Source organism: Hypanus sabinus, chromosome 22 (genome assembly GCF_030144855.1).
Source record: "Hypanus sabinus isolate sHypSab1 chromosome 22, sHypSab1.hap1, whole genome shotgun sequence".
NCBI lineage: Eukaryota > Metazoa > Chordata > Chondrichthyes > Myliobatiformes > Dasyatidae > Hypanus > Hypanus sabinus.
In genome coordinates, this window is record NC_082727.1 from 55097532 (window position 1) to 55120936 (window position 23405).

General features: G+C 39.5%; 1 protein-coding gene across 1 annotated transcript in view; it reads right to left on the reverse strand.

Moving 5' to 3' along the window:
* Positions 1-23405, reverse strand: part of btbd16 (BTB (POZ) domain containing 16) — a 116087-nt gene that overhangs the window by 80198 nt on the left and 12484 nt on the right. Inside the window, exons 3-7 of the mRNA XM_059947775.1 lie at positions 20024-20168; positions 19596-19669; positions 15634-15783; positions 12489-12671; positions 10282-10396 (exon numbers count right to left, since the gene is read on the reverse strand). Coding sequence (XP_059803758.1) covers positions 10282-10396; positions 12489-12671; positions 15634-15783; positions 19596-19669; positions 20024-20097 — 596 coding nt within the window. The 5' untranslated portion in view covers positions 20098-20168. The remainder of the gene's footprint in view (positions 1-10281; positions 10397-12488; positions 12672-15633; positions 15784-19595; positions 19670-20023; positions 20169-23405) is intronic.

Genomic DNA, 23405 nt, shown 5'->3' on the forward strand with positions numbered 1-23405 from the left:
CTTTCAGTTTCCCAAGAACCTGTCCAGTTATGGTAACTTCACACACTTCATGATCACTCACACCTGGAACTTCCATCATAGTGCTAGTGTCTTCCACAATGAAAACTGATGCAAAATTCTTATGCAGTTCGTCTGCCATTTCCTTGTTTCCCCATAACTAACTCTCCAACATTGTTTTCCAATGGACTGATATCCACTCTTTTCTCTTTTTTACACTTTATGTATCTGAAGAAACTTTTGGTATCCTCTTTAATATTATTGGCTAGCTTACTTTTGTATTCCATTTTTACCTTCTTAATGACTTTTTTGTCTTTTGTTGGTTTTTAAAAGCTTACTAATCCTCTAACTTCCCACTAATTTTTGCTTTATTATCTGCCCTCTCTTTGGATTTTATGTTGCCTTTGACTCCTCTTGTTAGCCACAGTTGTGTCATATTTCCTTTAGAATACTTCTTCCTCTTTGGGATGAATATGTCCTGTGCCTTCCAATTGCTTCCAGAAATTCCAGCCATTGTTGCTCTGCCATCATCCCTGTCAGTGTTCTTTTCCAAACAATTCTGGACATCTCCTCTCTCATGCCTCTGTAATTCTCTTTACTCCACTGTAAAACTGACACATCTGACTTTAGCTTCTTCACTCTCAAATTTTCTGGGTGAATTTGATCATATTATGATCATTTTCCCCCAGGGTTTCTTTTACCTTAAGCTCTCTAATCAATCCTAGTTCATTGCACACAGCCAATCCAGAATAGCTAAAGTGGTCTCAACCATGAACTGCTCTAAAAAAGCCATCTAATAGGCAATCTAGAAATTCCCCTTTCTGTAATCCAACTCCAACCTGATTTTCCCAATCATTGATGTCCTTCATGATGATAGTAACACTGCCCTTTTGAAATGCATTTTCTATGTTCTATTGTAATTTGTAGATCACATTCTTACTACTGTTTGGGGGTCTGTATGCAACTCCCATCAGGGTCTTGCAGTTCCTTAGCTTTTTCCACTATGATTCAACACCTTCCAACCCTATATCACCTCTTTCTAATGATTTGATTTTCTTTTTTTACCAACAGGGTAATGTTGCCCTTTGCCTTTCTACCCATCCTTTCAATGCAATGGGTATCCTTGAACATTAACTTCCAGTTATAATCTTTCAGCCATAATTCAGTGACGCCTACAACATACTCGCGAATCTGTAACTGTGCAGTGTTCATCTACTTATTCCGTATACTGCGCGCATTCAAATGCAACACTTTCAGTCCTGTATTCACCTTTTTCAATTCTGTCCACCTGTCACATTGCAACTCATTCTGTTGACTGCAATTTTGCCCTTGCAAATGCCTCTCCTCACTACACTTTGCTGCTTTTTGTAAACCAGCTACCTCATCTTCAGCACTATTATCCTGCATTGAAACATATGCAACTCAGGACACTAGTCTCACCATGCTCAACCTTTTGATTCACAATTTTGTCTGAGATCTCACTAACATCTGCTCCCACAACACTAGCTGTTCTGGCACTCTGGTTCCCATCCCCCTGCAACTCTAGTTCAAACCCCACTGTGTACCATTATCAAACTTTTCTGCTAGGATACTAGTCCCCCTCCAGACCAGGTACAAGCCGTCCCTTCTGTACAGATCCTACCTTCCCTGGAAGAGAGCCCAATGATCCAAAAATCTTATGTCCTCCCTCCTACATCAATTTCTTAGCCATGTACAATCTTAGCCCGTATAATCTTCCTAGCTCTGGCCTCACTGGCATGTAGCATGGGTAGCAATCCTGAGATCCCAACCTCAGAGATCCTGCCCTTTAACTTAGCACCTGACTCCCTGAACTCCCTATGCAGAACCTCTTCACTCGACCTACCCATTTATTGGTACCTATATGGACTATGACTTCTGGCTGTTCATCCTCCTACTTGTGAATGCTGAGGACTCGATCCGAGATATCCCTGACCTTGGTTCCCAGGAGGCAAAATACCATCCAGGCATCTCGTTCTCACGCACAGAACCTCCTGTCCATTCCCCTAACAAATCCCCAATCACCACAGTGTGTCTCTTCTCCCTCCTTCCCTTCTGAGTTAGAGGCAGACTTTGTGCCAGAGACCCAACCGTTGTGGCTTTCCTTTGTTTGGTCAGTCCCCCCGACCAAAGTGATATACCTGTTGCTGAGGGAAATGGACATGGGGGTAATCTGCACTGGCTTCTTAGACATTTTCCCTTTCCTGACTGTCATCCAGTTTCCTGTGTCCTGCACCTTTTGTGTAACTATCTCTCTATATGTGGTTTGTTAGAAGCTGCAGCTGGATGCACTTCCTGCAGTTGTAAGGAATTGTGGAGGTCTCCCTACCTTCCCACATCCTGCAAGAGGAGCATTTCACTGTCCTGCCTGGCATCTCTATTTTATTAGCTTTGCTTCCTCTTCCTCTGACTGAAGCCTCAAAGAGCTAAAGTCTCAAGATCATCACTTTGACTATGTCCACACAGATGACGGCTGCTGCGATTGCCTCTGCCTTCCTTTAATTTGCTCATACTAATCAATCTCAAATGCTGATTGGTTGCTGGTCAAAGCTCTTTTTAAATGGAGATTTTATGAAAATAAGCTTCTCTGTGAATTTTTAAATACATTTCTAAAGCATAAAACAGTGGTCCAATTTCCCCTCTAAATGAGCATTGAACTATGGAAGATGTAGCACCATGCCCATTCTATATAACAGCTTTAGACAATCACTACTGCATTCCAGAAATGGATGGTCAAGTTTGGCAAACAGCACAATTTATGTTCTGTGATTTACAGTGAATAGCATTGCTCCACATTTATCAGAAGGTTCCACTAATCATTTTCAACACATCATGCCAGCATGTTTCATTAGCCCTGGGCAAAACCAGAACTCTTAAATTTACAGTCCAAATTTCACTGTCAATTTCTCAGCTGCATTCTGTTGCTGAGCTTCACAGGGAATTAACAGAAGAGAAGACACCTCAGAATTGGTGCCAAGCTAGATTCAACGCTAGATCTATAAAATCCTTCCTTTGAATGGGAACTGTTCCATTATGAGGAGAAATGGCAAGAATAAGCAAGTTCCTTTTTTGTTATTTGCATTACATTTAATGTTTTAATAATTAAAAAGATTGAGTATATTTATATGAAATACTGTTGCAGGAAAGCCACATCCATCATCAGGGGCCATCACCACCCAGGACATGCTCTCTTCTTGCTACTGCTTTCAGGATGAAGGTACAGGAGCCTCAGGACTCACACCATCAAGTCCAGGAACAGTTACTACCCCTCAACCACCAGGCTCTTGAACCTAAGGCGATAACTTAACCAACTTCACAACCAATGGACTCACTTTCAAGGATTCTTCCTCTCATGTTCTCAATATTTACTTACTATTATTTATTTATTTTTATATTTACACAGTTTCTTCTCTTTTGCACTCTGGATGAACACCCAAGTTGGTGTGGTCTTTCACTAACTCTGTCACTGTTATTATTTTAATGATTTATTAAGTATGCCTGCAAGAAAATAAATCGCAGGGTTATATGTGGTGATGGGTCTTACACAGTGTATGGTAGGACACTAAGGAGTGCAGTAGAACAAAATGATCTGGGAATACAGGTCCACAATTTGTTGAAACTGGTGTCTTAAATAGATAGAGTCTGAAAGAAAGCTCGACACATTGGCCTTCATAAATCAAAGCATTGAGTACAGGAGATGGGATGTTATGTTGAAGTTGTATAAGATATTGGTGAGGCCTAATTTGGAGTTTGTGTGCAGTTTTGGTCACCCACTTGCAAGAAAAATGTAAATAAGGTTGAAAGAGTACAGAGAACATTTACAAGGATTTTGTCTGGTCTGGAGGAGCCGAGTTACAAGGAAAGATTAAATAGGTTAGCACTTTATTCTTTGGAATGTAGAAGATCGGGAGGAAATTTGATAGAGGTCTACAAAAGTGTGAAGGGTACAGACTGGGTATGCAAGCAGGCTTGTTCCACTGAAGTTGAGTGGGACTACAACCAAAGGTCATTGGTTAAGAGTGAAAAATGAAAAGTGTAAGGGGAACATTAGGGGAAACTTCTTCACTCAGCAGGTGATGAGGGCATGGAATGAGTTGCCAGCACAAGTGGGAGTTGTGAGCTCAATTTCAATGTTTAAGGGAAGTTCGGATAAGTACATGGATGTAGGAGTATGGAGGGCTATGGTCCCAGGTGTATGTCAATGGAAGTAGACTGTTTAAATGGTTTCGCACAGACTAGATGGGCTGATAGGCCTATTTCTGTGCTGTACTTTTCTATGTCACTATATATGTACTTTGATATAAAAAAATTACTTTGAGATTTTATAATTTTGGTTACTTTTAGTTTTAAATATGTGCTTAATTTTTTAAACATTTGTTTCATTTTAATGGATTTACATGTTTCTTAATATCAAGAATAGTGAGAAGCATTGATAATTAATGACAGTTTTGTCATATAAAACAATGAATTCCAGAGTGGTTTCATAGGCAGTTTGTGTTCTGGGTCCTCTCATTAACTGATTACATTGTTCAACAACTGACAACAATAGACAGTTTAATAACAATGTGGACTTATCTTTTAAGGATTTGGTATTGATTGGAGCACATGCAAGACAACAATGAAACAGTCACAAGTCCATTTTACAGTGAGGAAAGGTTTGTGTTTTATAACTAATATTAAATTCATTGGAATTTACACACCTTAAAGAAAATATTGGCAATTTAAATTTACTCACTTGCCTCAGAAAAGCACACTTCCCTACATTCAGTTAGAATTACCGTATCTCAATTTTAGTAGAGTATCTCTACTCCAATTGCTAAAACAGCAGCAATCAGAGTTCAGAGGTGAAAAGTAAGGGTGTCTTCACCCAGGTGCAGGAGAAAGATTTAAAAACAACACACACAAAATGCTGGCAAGACACAGCAGGTCAGGTAGCACCTATGGAAATGAATAAACAGCCGATTTATCGGGTTGAGATCAGTCTTCAGGGCTGGAAAAGGAAGTGGGGGGGAAGACACCAGAATAAAAAGGTGGGGGGGGGGGGTTAGGAAAGGAGGATAGCTGGAAGGTGATAGGTGAAACCAAGTGGGTTGGAAAGATCAAAGACCGGAGAAGAAGAAATCTGATAGGAGATGAGAGTGGGCCATCGGAGAAAGGGAAGGAGGAAAGGACCCAAGGAAAGGTGATAGGCAGGTGAGAAGAGGTAAGAGCCAGAGTGCAGAATAGAAGAAAGGAGGACATGGGGGAAGGAAAGAATCAGTTGATATGTGTGCTTGGAATTTCAGAAGGCCTTTGACAAGCTGCTACACCTGAGGCTGCTAAATACGTAAGTGCCTAGGGTATTACAGGAAAGATACCAGCATGGATAGAGCTTTCGCTGATTGGCAGGAGGCAAAGAGAGGGAATAAAGGGATCTTTTTCATATTGGCTGCCGGTGACAAGTGATGTTCCATAGGGATCTGTATTGGAATCGCTTATTTTTATATTGTATGTCAACAATTTAGATGATGAAAGTGATGGCTTAGTGGTCAAGTTTGTGGATGACACGAAGATAGGTGGAAGGGCAGATGATGTCGAGGAAGCAGAGAGGCTGCAGAAGGACTTTGACAGATTAGGAGAATGGGCAGGTGGAATACAGTGTAGGCAAGTGTGTGGTCATGCACTTTGGTAGAGCAATAAAAGCAGAAACTATTTTCTAAACAGGGAGAAAATTCAAAAATCCAAGGTGCAAAGGCAGACATCCCACCTTGCAAAAACTCATTTCAGGGAGGTAGCACCACCACCCCCACAACCCCATATCCCCACCACGACCCCCCCCCCCCCCCCGGTCGACCTCCAGGGTTGTCTTTGTTTAGTGATTTTGTCTAATCTGTAAATGTGACATTAAAATCATGATAATATAAGTACTCTCTCTCTCCCTCTCCCTCTCCCTCTCCATCTTTCTCTCCCTCCCTCCCCTGTTGTGCCATGGCAGAGTGTTCCAAAAAAAGAAAATATAAAACGTACTGAACCCCAAACTACGCTAAAGTGTACTCCTGCCTAATAGGGGTCAAAATAATGACAACTCCATGATAATATAAGTACTCGAGTTGTCATTATTTTGACCCCTATTAGGCAGGAGTACACTTTAGCGTAGTTTGGGGTTCAGTACGTTTTATATTTTCTTTTTTTGGAACACTCTGCCATGGCACAACAGGGGAGGGAGGGAGAGAAAGATGGAGAGGGAGAGGGAGAGGGAGAGAGAGAGGGAGAGGGGGAGGGGGAGGGGGAGGGGGAGGGGGAGGGGGAGGGGGAGGGGGAGAGGGAGAGGGGGAGAGGGAGAGGGGGAGAGGGAGAGGGAGAGGGAGAGGGAGAGGGAGAGGGAGAGGGAGAGGGAGAGAGAGAGAGCGACTGTAAAGTCTGCCCACAGAGAAAACTAATAGGTCTGCTTAACACTGGGGTGTCAAACTCATTTTAGGTCATGGGCCGGATTGAGCAAAATGCAACTTCATGCGGGTCGGATCAGTTGTGCGCGTGTGCTCCCACAGCTTTCGTTGCCTTCGTTTTTTCAACCTGCTGTCACGTGTCTCAGCCTCTGCTACAACTACAAAGTGTTTCACTTTACTAGTTTTGTTTCTTGTGAAGAAGATTGCCTAGCAAGCATAATTTTTATGATTGGTATTAACTTACAGTCGTAGGCTACAAGAAAGTTGTGATGAGAGAGAAAAAATACGATGCTAGTTTGGCTAAGATTGTTTTGGGAGCTACACCCTTTCCATTAATAAACCATTTGAAATCGAACATTAGCAGACACAAATGTAGACCTAACGAAACAAATTGTAAATGTAGGCTATACAACTGCACCTAATTTTTATTAGCTTGCTTCCAGCAATCAAACTCAGACAATGAGCACAGTCAGCCTCTAATTTTATTGGTGATCACATTTACAATAATAATAATCAGAAAATGAATGAATCACAATACTATGACACTCAATCTTTCATAATGCATTTTGTTTATAAGTCGCAGTGCATTGAACAGTGTCACTCATTTTTCACTTGCTGCTTCCAGACACCTGACATCTCTTGGCTTCAACCAGCCTATCAACATCAGGGATCAGTTTCTGGGCAGTTATGATTTTCATAATGTCACTTAAATGTCTGTGTGTCAGCTGCAAGTGCACTTTGGATTTGTTAATGTTCAATATGGAGAATGCCTGCTCACAGAGATATGTTGTCCCAAGCATGCAAAGGATCTTTGAGGCAAAGTCTGTCATCTTGGGGTACATTGGTCCCAGGTATTGATAGAATGAGTCTAGACCCACAATCTCAAATTTATATTTCAAAATTGAGTTACACTGAATTTCAGTTAGTTCCATTTGGAGTTCCTCATCCACATCTGATGCTGCGTTGATGGCAAAAGATGAGCAAAATAGTGAGAATTCCTTCTTGAGCTGAATGAAGACTTGGAAACAATTCTGAAACTCACTTTTCAGCCATGATATTTTGTCTTTGCACCTGTCCATTTTGTCATTATTCCCATGAGTGACACGCACATACTGCAAAGAGGGAAAATGAGTGGGTTGCTCCAGGATAGTTGCATCTCCCACAGGCCTAATTTAATTTGAAAAGCACGAAAGCTGTCATAGTATTCTGTAACAGGTTTGTTGTGGCCTTGCATATTAACATTGTGCACATTTAAGTGCTCTGTTATATCCACCAAAAATGCAAGATCATGAAGCCAGTCTGCCACAGGCTTCTCTTTCTCATTCATGAATAGTCCAATTTCCACACACAATTGAAAAAAACATTTGAGCACAACCCCTCTGCTCAACCGGTGGACTCAGTGTGGTAGGGTAGGCTGTGTCCAATATTACTTTTGGATAAAAGAGTGTCAAATTGCCGATGGTTGGGTTCCTTGGCTCTAATAAAATTAACCGTTTTGATTACTGCATCCATGACATTGTCCATTTTCAGGCTCCTGCTACATAACACCTCTTGGTGTATAATACAATGAAAGTTCTAGAATTCCTGCTCTGGAGTTCTCTGTCTGAACTTTCTGAGTTTCGCAACAACACCTGCCTTTTTCCCGACCAGGAATGGTGGGCCATCTGTTGCCATGCTGACAGCATGACTTCAGTCAACCCTCAGTCTGTCCAAGGCCTCAACGAGGTTAGAGAAAACATCATTCGCCATTGTGGTGTTTGCCATGGGGACCATCTCCACAAACTCCTCAGTGACGGTCAAAGATGCAAACAATGCAAACACCACGAATAAATATTCCCGATTGAGCTACATCAGCTCTCATCAATTGCAATAGAGAAGGCAATAAATTACTTCACTTTGTCTTTTAGTTGACTGTTCAAATCTCCTGCAAGATCCCTGATTCTCTCTGCCACAGTATTTCTTGACAAGCTTATATTACCAAAAGCCTGTCTCTTCTCAGAGCACACCAGCTCAGCCACCATCAGCATGCATGCTTTGATGAATTCCCCTTCTGAGTATGGCTTCAGCGCTGCAGCTATTTTGTTGGTAATTATATATAGCTGGCCCTGACAGCTCCATCATGAGTCTCTCGACTTTTGGTGAACACTGATTGCTGTTTTTTCAGAGCTGCTTCAAGCTCATTTACCTTTTGCGTTCTGAGTCGTCCTGCATACTTGTCATATTTTTCTCCGTGTGATGTCTCATAGTGTTGTTTGATATTGTATTCTTTTGCCACAACCACTTGTTGCGAGCATATCAGACATACAGGTTTGCCGTTGACCTCACAGAAGAAAAAACAATCTTTCCAATTATCGTTGAATATCCGACCTTCAATGTCAACTTTTCTTTTCTTGGAAAGAATTTTGAACCACAGCAGCAAACAATCTCAGCCTTGATACAGGTGTTACTTACCTGAGTACTCTGTGTGTTTATACTGTGTCTGATGACATAAGTGGGGCCCTAATGGTCTTCAGTGCAGGTGGTAGGTGCTTAAGCATAGTGGGTGATTAACTGCCGCCTATTGTACAGCTGCCATACCGATACATAATAAATGGTCGTGAATATACTTTCTTTCCCCCCAAATCATCCCATGGGCTGGACTGGATCCCTTCGGGGCCGGTAGTTTGACATCCCTGACCTAGCCCAAAGAGATACCAATCAGGATGCTCCGTCTCACTCTTCCTCTTCCTCTCCCTCTCCCTCTCCAAAAAAAAAATCGAGTTCCAGGATATTGTATATAATTTGCGGGCATCAGGGAGTCACTATCAAAATGCAAGAGATTACCAGAACTTCCGGGAGAGGTGGGATGTCTGCAAAGGAGTTTGAGAGTCCTTGTGCTGGATTCCCTAAAGGTTAATTTGCACGTTGAGCCGGTGGTGAGGAAGGCGAATGCAATGCTAGCATTCATTTAAAGAGGACTAGAATATAAAAGCAAGGATATAATGTTGAGGTTTTATAAGGCACTGGTGAGACCTCACTTGGAGTATTGCGAGCAGTTTTGAGGCCCTTATTTAAAAAAGGATGTGCTGACATTGGAGAGGGTTCAGAGGAGGTTGACTGGGAGGATTTCAGGAATTAAAGGATTATCATATGAGCAGGGATTTAAGGCTCTGGGCCTGTACCCACTGGAATATAGAAGTTTGGTAAGGGGAGTTCAATGAACCGACTGAATGTTGAAAGTCTTAGGTAGAGTGGATGTGAAGAAGATGTTTTTGGTGGGGGAATAGGACCAGAGGGTACAGTCTCAAAATAGAGGGAGACATCTGTTTAGAACAGATGAGAAGGAATTTCTTTAGCCACTGGGTGGTGAATCTATGGAATTCGTTGCCATAGGCAGCTGTGGAGGCCAAGTCATTGGGTGTATTTAAGGCAGAGGTTGACAGATTCTTGCTTAGTCAGGGCATGAAGGGATAAAGCAGGAGAATGGGGTTGATAAGGAATTGGATCAGCCAAGATGAAATGGAGGAGCAGACCCAATGGGCCAAATGGCCCAACTCTGCTCCAATGTCTTATGGTTTTATGGTCTTGAAATTACATTAACTCCAATTAGAGATTAGAGTAACTTCACTTTCCCCCCCACTGAGAATCATTTTGAAAAATAAGAAATGATGTTTAGCTGCAGCTGGTTATTTACCAAACTTGTGGAAACTAGCACCCCAAGTTTTGTTTTCATAGTTCTGCAGGAAATGAAACCAAGAAACTGCTATGAAATCTCAGGCAGCTACAAATTCAACTGTTTCATAAATCTTATCAACAGGAAGCTTCCTTCAAAAGGTTCTACATTTAAAAGAGAAATGCTTACTTGTTAAACAGACGTTTGAATTGCAAAACTACAGCAGCAGCAAAGACGCCCAAAATATGTTCTACTTCCACTTCTGGTTTGTCATTATACAGGTTTCCTAATGCAATAGCAAAACCTATACCAACAAAATATTTATTGTTAGACACAATACAGATTCACTCCAAGTCGCATATTATTTTATATTTAATAAATGCAACTTCCTTTCAATGAATGGAATTGCATTTGGGTTGGTTATTTTTAAGGCTAACCAGAGCAATAAATGATTTCACACCCGTTCAAAATAGATTAGGCCAAGCAAATTTAATTAATTATACATCCTTCCTGCAACCAGATTTAATTTCCAGATTACGCCAACCAAGTTTAATTCTTTTGCATATCCTTCCTGCAACCAAATTTACTCAAGCTAAAGTTTGCTTTATTATATCTGCAAAACTTTTTTTTAATGTTGAATTTTATGAACCTAAAAATGGACAGACTTGACAGGCTCACAAACACCTACAAATGAATGTGGATTTCACTGAACTAGCAATTATTATTATTAGTTTGTAAAAAGTGTTTTAATTAGTATGTTTTTTTTTGTATATTACTCATCATTAACTTGACACTATTACAACAATTTAATGGTCTTTAAAAATATGATTTCTTTATGGGTTGGAGGGCAACAAGTCTCTTGAAAATGCAAAAGGTGGAAATGAGAATATACATTAAGCATGGATTCACTGCCATAAGGGGGAAACTGGACAGCTTTTTGAGAGTTGAGAATGTGATGAATTTTTGTGGATAATTGTGAGGTATCAGTTATTAGTGGTGTGATACTGGAGCTTGCTGTTTTGTCTTGGGAGTTGGAGTTAAGTTTAGATTATTTTATCTGATATTTTGCCTCACTTCCAGGAAATGGAGGATGATTGCTTGTTACAGTAGGTTGTATTGCATCTCTGATTCTAGGTGCATCAAGAACATCATCATTAGAGTCACCTCAATGACTCAACTATTGTAATTATGATGCAAAAATATTCTCAATAAAATGCAGTGTTCCTTTCAAAAAATGTACTCAGGTCAATGATCCAAAGAAATGATAATTATATTACCAGATGTTAGAAAGTGTTCAAATTGGGTAAGGCTCCTTTCCAATGAATACTTATAAGTAAAATGGTCATGTTTGATGTAGACAGTGGTCATTATTGAGGAACTGTCAACATCAGATCAGACAGAGGGCTGTTGAATTCTGCATCTGAACATCTAATGAAGATTAATCACTATCGTCACTATCAAATTGTTTTGGAATTTTGATTTTAAATTTGAGACAATTGGGTCATTGAAGATTAGACCTGCAGTGCACAATACATATTGGCACAATATGCAAAATAAACAAGATAAACAAGCAAATACAGGTTGTAGTTATGAAAGAAAGGAATTTTTAATGTTTTGGTGTTTTAAAAAAATCTGCTCTGATTTTAAAACAGTAAGTACTGTGTGAAATAACATTAAAGTCCAGATTATTTAATTTTGATCACAATATTAAACTTCACAGAACAAAGGTTTTGAGCGCTTAATCATAGAATTTATTTTGTTTTTGGAGGAGTTAATTCTGATTAATAAAATTATTTGAATTTATAGCAATACATATAAATATCCTTGAGGAAGTATTTTGTTGCTAAAAATGCCAAACTTGATAGTTAATCATTGTTATAGCACTCTGGTATATTTGTATACAAGAAACAAAGCAGGAAAGAAAGCTAAATAGAAGAATACACAAATTGTAAAACAGAAGAAATCAAAATGTATTTATTTAGAAATAGAGTTTGGAACAGGCCCTTCTGGCTCTTTGTGCCGTGCTGCCCAGCAACCCTGATTTAACCCTAACCTAATCACGGGACAATTTACAATGACCAACTAACCTTCCAAGTACAACTTTGGAGGAAACTGGAGCACCTGGGGAAAACACAAGCATTCCACAGGGAGGACGTATAGAAACTCCTTACAGAGAATGCCAGAACTGAACTCTGAAGTCTGACACCACAAATTGTAATTGCGTCACGCCAACTGTTACATAAACATGTTAGTAAATATGAATGTATACACTTATATGATAAAAGCACTTCACATCATATACATATGTGAAATGGTTTTATCATATTCTGTGGTCACTGAGTTTTACTGATAACAAAGCCAAAACTAAATGAGTCACAATGCACAAGATTTGATACCTTCTCTAGTGACAAGTGGGTCTGTCACATCAAGCTTCAAACTGATGATTCTCTTCATATTTTTTATTGTATCTGTGGTCCAGTGGTTTTCCTTATTATGCACCTTGCACAAATTACACTTCTTTAAATTGTTAAGCTTGTATTCACAACACGTATCTTCAGGACCACAATAATACAAGCCTCCTACAAAGAAATGGAACTGTTCAATTAAGAATTATGTTCAATGAAATATTGACAGGCAAATTTGAGTAATTTTTCTAACAAACAAAACAAAATTTAATGATTAACTTAAAGTCTTGAAGAAGGGTCTCAGCCTGAGTCATCGAGTGTTTATTAGATAGTGTTTACAAATGCCTTCTGACCTCTGGTATTTTGTGTGTGTTCCTTAAATTAATTATTTAAGTTAATGATTTTTGCATGGTATTAATATTCATGGCATTTGTGTAGGTGATTGAATCAAGAGAATAAAATTGAAAGAGTTGGGACTCTTTTTCATTTAACCTTGATTGATAAGTTTATTTCCCCCCAAAACTTCAAGAGGTGTGCATATATCGATGTTGTGATAGGAGCAATATAATTGAATGCCTCTTTTTCTTACTAATGTTCAGTGGAAAATGTGGATCTCCTCTTCAACTTTGGAAAGATGTTGCATGTTTTGGTGTACACTAAAAGCAGCATTAACACCATGCACGTAAATAACACCAGTAACAAAACATCCCAGGTCACCTCACAGCAGCACTGCCTAATGAAATTTGGCATCAAGCCATATACAGAGATATTAACATTGATGATCAAATGTTTAGGCATTTAAGGACCTTTAATGAAGAAAGTAGGAGGAACATCTCTACCAAAGGAGGTGTACCTCCTTAAGCACAAACTCCAAAACAGTACACCACAAGTACCAGTAACATCTACAAACTGGTCTTCAGCAGCACTTCCAAACCCATGATACCCACTAGCATCTTTCCTCCGCTAGCCTGTAGGTCACCCTCGGACAACATGTAGCATCCGCTTAGCACCCCCACCACCACTCAGTCAGGGTCACATGAAGCCACGGGTGCAGGTGGTGGATGGTCATACAAGCAGCTGGTGCACATCACAAGTCCTGATTATGCAACTACTGACAACAGGCAATCTCTGAAGGTTATTGATAATGGTTGGGGTCACCTGTCTTGCAAAGACACTGTCCAGAAGAAGGCCATGCTAAACCACTTCTGTAGAAAAATTTGCCAAGAACAATCATGATCAAAGATCATGATCGTCCACGTTATACGACATGGCATATAATGATGATGATGAAGAATGAAAAAAAGTAGGTAGAAACACAGAGGGAATTCTAACTTTATAACTTTGGCTCTCATAAGGTATGGTTTCTATTTCCACTTCAAAAAGGTGAGTGTTGCAAGCAAGGCCAGTATTTATTGTCTGTCCTCATTGTTCTTAAGAAGATGGAGATGTACTGCTGCTTTGAACTATGCAGTCTGTATTATGCTATTGAATAGTGAGCTCCAAGATCTGGCCAACAATAGGGGGAAAATTTCAAATTCAGGAAAGTATCTAACTTGCAGGTGTGGTTTTCCGATCTGCTTGCAAACCTTGACCATTTAAGGTGACAGTGGGTATCGCAGGTTTGGAAATGCTGTTGAAGACTAGTTTGGAGATGATATGACTGGTACTTCTGGAGTACTGCTTAGAAACTTTGTGCTTAAGGTGGCACAGAATTTATGTGGCCACTTAAATTGCTAGTCAAAGGGGTCCACCAGGATATTGCTGATGGGAGAAATTAAGGATGATAGGATGATGTGAACTAGTATTGTCAGAATTAATTTGCCAATACGTCTGGCTGGTTTCATCAGGTGAATGATTACATGGAATAACACATTGTGCAATTACCCAGATCACACTAGTGGACCTGTTGCTAAAGATGGTTGAATCCTCAGTCACTGTCCTGCAACAATATCTTAAGATGAGGTTATTAGTTTCCAACAACTAGAACTACCCGGAATTGCACAATATTGAGCTTTCCCTTTATTCTCAAGATCTCAAATTTTCCCCATTGCTTTCAGTTTTCCTAAGGATCTGAACTTCCACACTTGGGGACAGATGCTGCCTCAATATCAAGGTCTGTCATTCTCTTCTCACACTTAGAACTCACATTCTGATGCACATTTAGTCCAAGGTTGAAATGAGACCTGTACACACAACCCAGGCCCAATCCGAAGTGATCATCAGTGAGCAAAAAATTGGTGAGTAAGTTCTCCTGGATATCACTGTCAATCACAGTTTCCATCACTTTTCTGCTGATTGAAAGTCAACCATGGGAAGTGGAATGGATTGGATTTTTCATATTCTTGTAGTTAAGCTTAGATGTTTTAAAGATTAGCTTTATTTTTCACATGTACATCAAAACAAAGAGTGAAATGCATCATATGCATCAAATCAAATCTGCAAAGACCAGTGCCTGGGGCAGACCAAAAGTTTCACTGTGCTTATAGTGCTGATAAAATATGCCCCAAATTTACTCACCCTTAATCCCAACTGTACGTACTTGGAATAAGGGAGGAGATGGAGCACTGAGAGGAAACCCATGTGGTTATGGAGAGGAAATAAAAACCCCTCACAGACAACGGATCAGTGCTCACTGGTGTTGGCTACACCACGGTACCATCCACCTTATAACAATTTTACTAAATTAAAATTGTCCATGGATGCGATAAAATTAAATACAAGTGCAGAAGACATCCAACTTGCATGCATAACTCCCAATTTAGAGAATAAGTATAATAATTCTCAAATATTTCTATAACACAGAAGCTTTTTTTGAAGGAAGTTCCTGCACTGTGGAATTCAACACCTAAAACTAAGGGATACAGCCTCAGTTAACACTTTTAAACTCCAGTTCTAAACTTAATTATTTAACTTTGCTTTTAATGAACATCTTTGTCTTTTATTTTCATATTTATTTTTTCTTTTACTTCAATGTTTGTACATTATCTGTTGTAAAGCACTTTGAATTACATCATTTGTATGAAAAGTGCTTTATGAATAAATAATAATAATTTCTACATGTGGGGAACTTTTGATTTGCTTTCTACTAAAACAGTAGATGGTCAAAGATTATTAAAGTACTCACTTGTATTCTCACCTGTTTGGCAGATACCTCTGGTTTCTCTTGATTTGTTCTTGCAATACTCTGACTGATCTGAAGTATTTAATAAGTTAAGCAAACGTTCTGATTTTGAGAAAAATTGACTATGTAGCTCCCACAAGGTATTCATACTTTCTAATATCACATCTGATGAAATAAAGATAAAATAATTATCATGAAACATTGTTACTGATTTGAAATTTATGCATTTCACTAAACAAAGTAATGCCTAAACATTGCTGAATTTATACCAACTTCAATGGTAACAAATACAAAAATCAAGTTACAAATTGAATATGAAAAAGTCACAATTTTATTTATGCTGAAATGATCTGAGCCCGATTTTAATATCATTATTAAATTCAGAGAGGCACAGTACTGTGCAAGTCTTAGGCACATGTAAAAAATTATGTAAAGTGAAAATGCTTTCAAAACTAATTAAAGGAAAAATTTCCAAATATCAAAATATTTATTATAACGAGCAGTAAACAGTAAAAAAAACTAAATCAAATCAGTATTTTGTGTGACCACCTTTTGTCTTTAAAACTGCATCAATTCTCTTAGGTACACTATCATGCAGTTTTATAAGAAAATCAGCTGGTAAGTTGTTCTAAGTATCTTGGAAAACTTGCCACGGTTCTTCTGCAGACTTCAGCTGTTTCACTTGCTTCTGTCTCTACAGGTAATCCTAGGTAGCTTCAATGCTGTTGAAATCAGGGCTCTGTGGAGGCCATACCATCTGCAAAACATTTAAAGAAAAAAAACGATGGTGCCCAAGACTTTTGCAAAGTACTGTATTTTGGTGATCGTTAAAAGTCTGATCAAAAAATTGGATGAGCAGAAGCTGTGCAAATTACACCCATTCAAGTTTTCAAAAAATATGCCAGATCATATTCAACCCAACTTGTTGCTTGACATCATGCCTGTGCTCCTTGCATGGATTTGTGGACCTCCAGGACTAAAATCAATCAAACTGGTTGCCTAGCTAGTGAGAGCAGGCCTCAAGCAGTGTTCCTGAGACCCAAACTCTCACTGCCCTGATGGTTTCTTCACAGCCCAGTTATCTAGGGTTCCAAACTTTTAATTGAATAAAAAAATCTAATTATTTAAAAACATCTTAAGTTACTTGAAATTAATAGAAGGCATACAGTAAAATAAAGTGAAAAGAAGCTTCAGTGCATTCAATTAAAGTGGAAAGCTGCCAGTTCAGATTGAGGCCATGTTGCATATGTCCACAGCAGCCGGTGAACAGGATAGTGTAAAATGGCTGTCATATTAGTAATTCAGAGAACGGACTAAATAATAGAAATATCCATTCCTAAACTGAAATGGGGGTGGGGAGAAGGGAGAGAAAAAGAGAGAGATCTTTAGAAGGAGATGACATAGGATCGGAAGATGTAGAATCCTTGTGGGTAGAATTAAGAAACTGCAAGGGGATAAAGATCCTGGTGCGAGGTATGTACAGGCCTCTGAACAGTAGCGAAGGGGTAGCACACAAATTACAACAGAAGATAGAAAAGGCTTGTGAAATGGGCAATATTACAATAGTCATGGGAGATATCAATATGCAGGGAGATTGGGAAAATCAGGTTGGTGCTGAATCCTAGAGAGGGAATTTGTAGAATGCCTGTGAGATGGCTTCTTAGATCATTTTGTGATTGAGCACAAAATCCCAGCATTTGTGTGTGTTGCTTGGATTTCCAGCATCTGCAGATTTTCCCGTTTGTAGTTGGGCCCATTAGGGGAATGCAATTCTGGATGAGGTGTTATGTTATGACCCAGGTTTGACTAGGGAGCTCAGGGTAAAGGAACCCTTAGGAGTGATTGATCATAATATGATAGCATTCACCCTGCAGTTTGAGAAGGAGAAACTAAAATCAGATGTATCCATATTACAGTGGAGTAAAGGGAAATAAAGAGGCATGAGAGAAAAGCTAGACAAATTTAATTGGAAGAGTATGGTGGCATTGAAAGATGGCAGAATAACAATGAAGCTTCTGGGAGCAATTCAGAAGGCACAGGAAAGATACATTCCAAACATGAAGAAGAATTCTAAAAGGGGAATGAGGCAACCATAGTTGAGAAGACAGGGCAAATGATAAAATAAAAATTAGTGCGAAGTTAGAGGATTGGGAAGTTTTTAAAAACTGACAGAAGGCAACGAACACAAAATGCTGGAGGAACTCAGCAGGCCAGGCAGCATCAATGGAAAAGAGTTACTCTTCTCCATAGATGCTGCCTGGCCTGCTGAGTTTCTCCAGTATTTTGTGTGTGTTGCTTATATTTCCAGCAAGTGCAGAATTTCTCTTGTTTGAGAAGGCACCTAAAAAGCCATAAAGAGATAAAAGATAAAATATGAAGGCAAGCTCACCAATAATATAAAAAAGTTTTAAAAATATATATAAAGAGTAAAAGAGAGAGATCAGAGTGGGTATCCGACCACTGGAAAATGATGCTGGAGAGGCAGTAAAGAGGGCAAAAGAAATGATGGATGAACTTAATAAGTATTTTGTATCAGTCTTCACTGTAAAAGACACTAGCAAGAGTCTCAGAGGGCGGAAGTGACTGCCATTGCTATTACTAAGGAGATGCTTGGGAAGCTGAAAAGTTGGAATGTAAATAAGTCATCTGGACAAAATGGACTACATCCTAGGGTTCTGAAAGAGGTAGCTGAAGAGATTGCGGAGATATTAGTAATGATCTTTCAAGAATCACTAGATTCTGGAATGGTTCCGGAATACTGGAAAATTGCAAATATCACTCTGCTCTTCAAGAAGGGAGAGAGGCAGAAGAAAGGAGATTATAGGCTGATTAGCCTGACTTCAGCGGTTGTAAAGATGTTGGAGTCTAAAACTAAGGATGAGTTTTTGGGGTTTTTGGAGGCAGATAACAAAAGAGGTCAAAGTCAGCATGGTTTTCTTAAGGGTAAATCTTTCCTGACAATCTGTGAGAATTCTTTGAGGAACTAACAGAACAAAGTAGAGTCAGCGGATGTTGTTCATTTGGATTTTCTAAGGCCTTTGACAAAGTAGCCTAATGATCAAGAAATTGATGCCTTTGTGACCAAGTTTGTAGATGATACGAAGATAGGCAGAGGGGCAGGTAGTAGGGAGGCTGCAGAAGGACTTAAACAGATTGAGAGAATCGGCAAAGAAATGGTAGATGGAATATAGCATGGGGGAGTGCATGTTCATCCCCTTTGGTAGAAGAAATAAAGGTGCAAACTATTTTCTAAATGGGCCAGCCAGTGCCATAGCAGCATCTGCACTGAACCTCAAGGCAGTGGGTCCCAAGTTTGAACCTGACTACGTCCCAACCTGGACAGCAGAAGTAGTACCTGTGCGGAGGAAAAGCTTGGAAATTTACTTCTGTATCTTGCCATGAAAATCCATGGACAACTACACTATCCATAGGGTCGCCATGAGCCAACGAAGACTTGATGGCACTCAACAACAACAACATTCTCTAAGCAGGGAGAAAATTTAATAAAAATAGAGATGCAAAGAGACCTTGGCCAGGATTCCCTAAAGGTTAATTTGCAGTTTGGTGGTATGGAAAGAAAATATAATGTTAGCATTCATTTTGAGAGTACTAGAACACAAAACAAAGATGTAGTGCTAAGGCTTTAGAAGGCATTGGTCAGATCACACTTGGAATATTGTTAGCAATTTTAGGCCCCTTATCTAAAAAAAGGTGTGGAGGCATTGGAGAGGGTCCAGAGGAGGTTCGTGATGAATGATTCCAAGATTGAAAGGGTTAACATACATGATATGGCAATGTGATTGACTTTTAACTGCCCTATGAACTGGCCAATGAAGCTGTAGTGTTTGAGAAGCTAGCTTACAACCAACTTCAAGGTAATTAGGAAAGGGCCTTAAATACTGGTCTTGTCATCTACCTTTCCATTCTAACATCCAAAATAGTAGTGGTTTTTACTACTGGATTAAAAAAATACAAACCTGGAGTCATGCCATCTCTCAGCCTTCTTGAATAGCAACAGGAAATTTCATTGGCTTTAATAACTTCTGGTAAGCTACAATTAATTAAGAAACAAAGTCATTTAGGAATCTTGAAAATTCTTTAAGTTAAAGGCCAAAAATTGTGTAATGCTAAAGCAGCTATTGATATACAGTATGAGTACTATAGCGCTCTTATTAAGATAATGCCAACATCAGATAGGCAAAGAATCCAATTAGAAACTATGATAGAACACATAGTTTTAAGATGTTACTGAGAGGGTGAAGAGATTTTAAAAAGAGGAATACTGTAGCAATGTTCAGGATGTTTACAACTCTCATAGAAATGTCTTATTTTCCTACATTGAGGGAAAAGGAACATGGGAACGAACTGTTGGAAACCAAGATGATAAACTCTACGGGATTATTACCTCTTTTTATGATAGACTGGTTTAATTGAACCTTTAGCTTTTGAAACAGAATAACACTTTGGCAGATGGGGCATACAGCTAGAATCTTGAGTTGGAGATGCACATAGATCATTTTCTGCAGACCAATGGGTCACAGGACAATCAGCTGAACACAGAAAAAAATTTAATCAGTTACAAACAATGGGGTACATTCTACAATTGTAACAATCAGTATACGTGCTGATATATTTTCATGACTCATCATATTTCTTCAGAGAACAGGTTGCAATGTAGTAATTTCTCGATATGTTCATAGAACACGTTAAGCCAACATTTATTACCCAACATCAACTCCCATTTAGTGGTGGTGGGCTACTTTATTGATCTGCTTCGGCCCAGTGGAGAAGTACAGTACTGTGCAAAAGTCTGAGATGTATATACAGTGCCTATAAAAAGTATTCACACCTCCTAGGAAGTTTTCATGTTTTATTGTTTTACAATCTTGAATCACAGTGGATTTATTTTACTTTTTTAACACTGATCAACAGAAAACAAAGACTCTTTCATGTCAAAGTGAAAACAGATTTTGACAAATCGGTCTAAAATTATTACAATTATTAAACACAAAATAATTGAATGCACAATTACTCACCCCTTTCGAGTCAGTATTTAGTAGATGCACCTTTGGCAGCAATTACAGCCTTGTGTCTGTGTGGGTAGGTCTCTATCAGCTTTACACTTCAGGACACTGCAATTTTTCCCTATTCTTCTTTACAAAACTGCTCAAGTTCTGTCAGATTGCATGCGGATTGTGAGTGGACCATCCTTTTCAAGTCCAGCCACAAATTCTCAATGGAATTGAGGTCCAGACCCTGACTTGGCCAATCCAGGACATTAACTTTGTTGTTCTTAAGTCATTCCTTTGTAGCTTGGCTTTATTCTTGGAGTCATAAGCTTGCTGGAAAACAAATCTTCTCCCAAGTTCTCTTGCAGACTGCATCAAGTTTTCCTCCAGGATTTCCCTGTATTTTGCTCTACTCATTTTACCCTCTACCTTCACAAGCCTTCCAGAGCCTGCAGCAGTGAAGCATCCTCTCAGCAAGATGCAGCCAGCAACATGCTTCACAGTAGGAATGGGGTATTTTTGATGAAGTGCATTTTTAGTCTGATGGTCAGAAAGCTCAATTTTGGTTTCATCAGTCAATAGAACCTTCTTCCAGTTGACTTCAGAGTCTCCCACATGCCTTCTTGCAAACTCTAGCCAAGATTTCATGTGAGTTTTTTTCAACAGTGGCTTTCCCTTTACCACTCTCCCATAAAGCTCCAACTGGTGAAGTACCCAGGTAATAATTATATGTGCAGTCTCTCCCATTTTAGCCACGGACACCTGTAGCTCCTCCAGAGTTGTCATATGTCTCTTAATGGCCTTCCTCACTAGTCTCCTTCTTGCATGGTCACCCAGTTTTTGAGGACGGCCTGCTCTAGGCAAAATTACAGCTGTGCCATATACTTTCCACTTCTTTATGATTGACTTAACTGTTCTCCAAGGTATATTCAACGACTTGGAAATTTTCTGGCATCCATCTCCTGTCTTGTGTTTTTCAATAACCTTTTCAGAGTTATTTGGACTATCCTTTTGTCTTCATGGTGTAGTTTTTGCCAGGATACTGACTCACCAGCAGCTGGACCATCCAGATACAGGTGTATTTTTACTATAATCAATTGAAACACCCTGATTGTATATAGTGATCTCCATATAACTAATTATGTGACTTCTAAAACCAATTGATGCTACCAGTGTCAATTTGATGTGTCATAATAAAGGGGGTGAATACATATGCAATCAATTATTTTGTGTTTTATTTGTAAATTAATTTAGATTACTTTGTAGAAATCTGTTTTCACTTTGACATGGAACAGTCTTTTTCTGTTGTTCAGTGTCAAAAAAGCCAAATTAAATCCACTGCGATTCAATGTTCTAGACCAATAAAACATGAAATCTTCCAATGGGGGGAGGGTGAATACTTTTTAGAGGCACTATATATAACTCGGGTGCCTGAGACTTTTGCACAGCACCGTACTTGTCAATGTGGAGTGGAGAGCGAGTCTGTAAATCTGGTGGGAGCAAAGGATGTTGGGAATGGTGAGGGGAGAACACCAGGAGGGGTGTGGGACAGGTGGCATAGAAGGAGAGCCAGGGGTGGGGTGGAATGTATGCAGACACACCCAGCTCTGAGACATCATTTGGTTCCAAACGGTTGGCTGAATAATCATCATAGAATGCTTCCTGCACCTTCCCCTCTCCCTTCCTCCTTTTCCAACCATGATTCCCACCTTCCTGCCCCCTTCTCATTCTCAGTACACAGTAGAGATCTGTACCACACAAAAGTCTGAGGCACCATAGCTATATATAAGTGCCCAAGAATTTTACATGGTACTGTACTTCTATAATGTTGTTCGGTACTAAGTTTCAAGATTTTGACACACTGACAATAATGGAGTGGTGGTTTACTTCCAAGTCAATGTGCTGTGCAGCTGGGAGAGAAAATGCCTGCAGGTATGGCGTTTCAATGCACCTGCAGTCCTGTCCTTGTCCTGGTTGGTAGAGGCAATGGGTTTGAGAGGTGCTTTGAGATTCGCCTCGATGAGTAATTGCAGTGCTTTTTGTTGGTGATAAACATTCTAGCCTTGTTCGAATAGGGTGGGCAAAAGAAACATTTTGAGGTATTGAAGGGATGTCAATCAAGCATTGTCTTGGAAGATTTTTGAGGTTAAATGTGATTGCATCTGCACTCATTCAGGGGAATAGAGATGCTGAAATGGGATTGCATGGTAGCATAACATGAACTGCTTCATTTGCTCAGCATTTGCACATTTGAATCAAACATTATGCATTCATCAGTGAATATCTCCAGATATGACCATTAGTGAAGCCTTGATTACTGGCTTGAAGAATCCTGTCATTTATGTTGGGGTGGGGATGACTGAACTTCACCACAATTGGATTCTTTTGATGCTTTTTAAACATTCAGTTCCATCAGAGCTCCTCAATGCCACACTAAACCAAATGTTGCCTCGACACGAAGGACAATCACTTACATCTTAATTCTGGAATTTAGTTCCCCGGTCCATGTTTGATCTAAAACAATGATGGAAGTGCATGTTCTCAGTAAAGCCCAAAGCAGACGTGAATGAGCAGATTATTGGGAAGTAGTTGGCAATTCCCAGCACTGCATTGAACCTCCATTGCTTTGCTCTTGATTCAGAGCAGATACGACGGCAATTAACAAACAAAAAACTGGAGGAGCACAGTGTGTCAGGCAACAGCTCACCTGAATCAACCTATCAGTTGCCAGCTCTTGCTCTACTTCTTCATTTCATCTCCTTACACTGGCTACTCTCC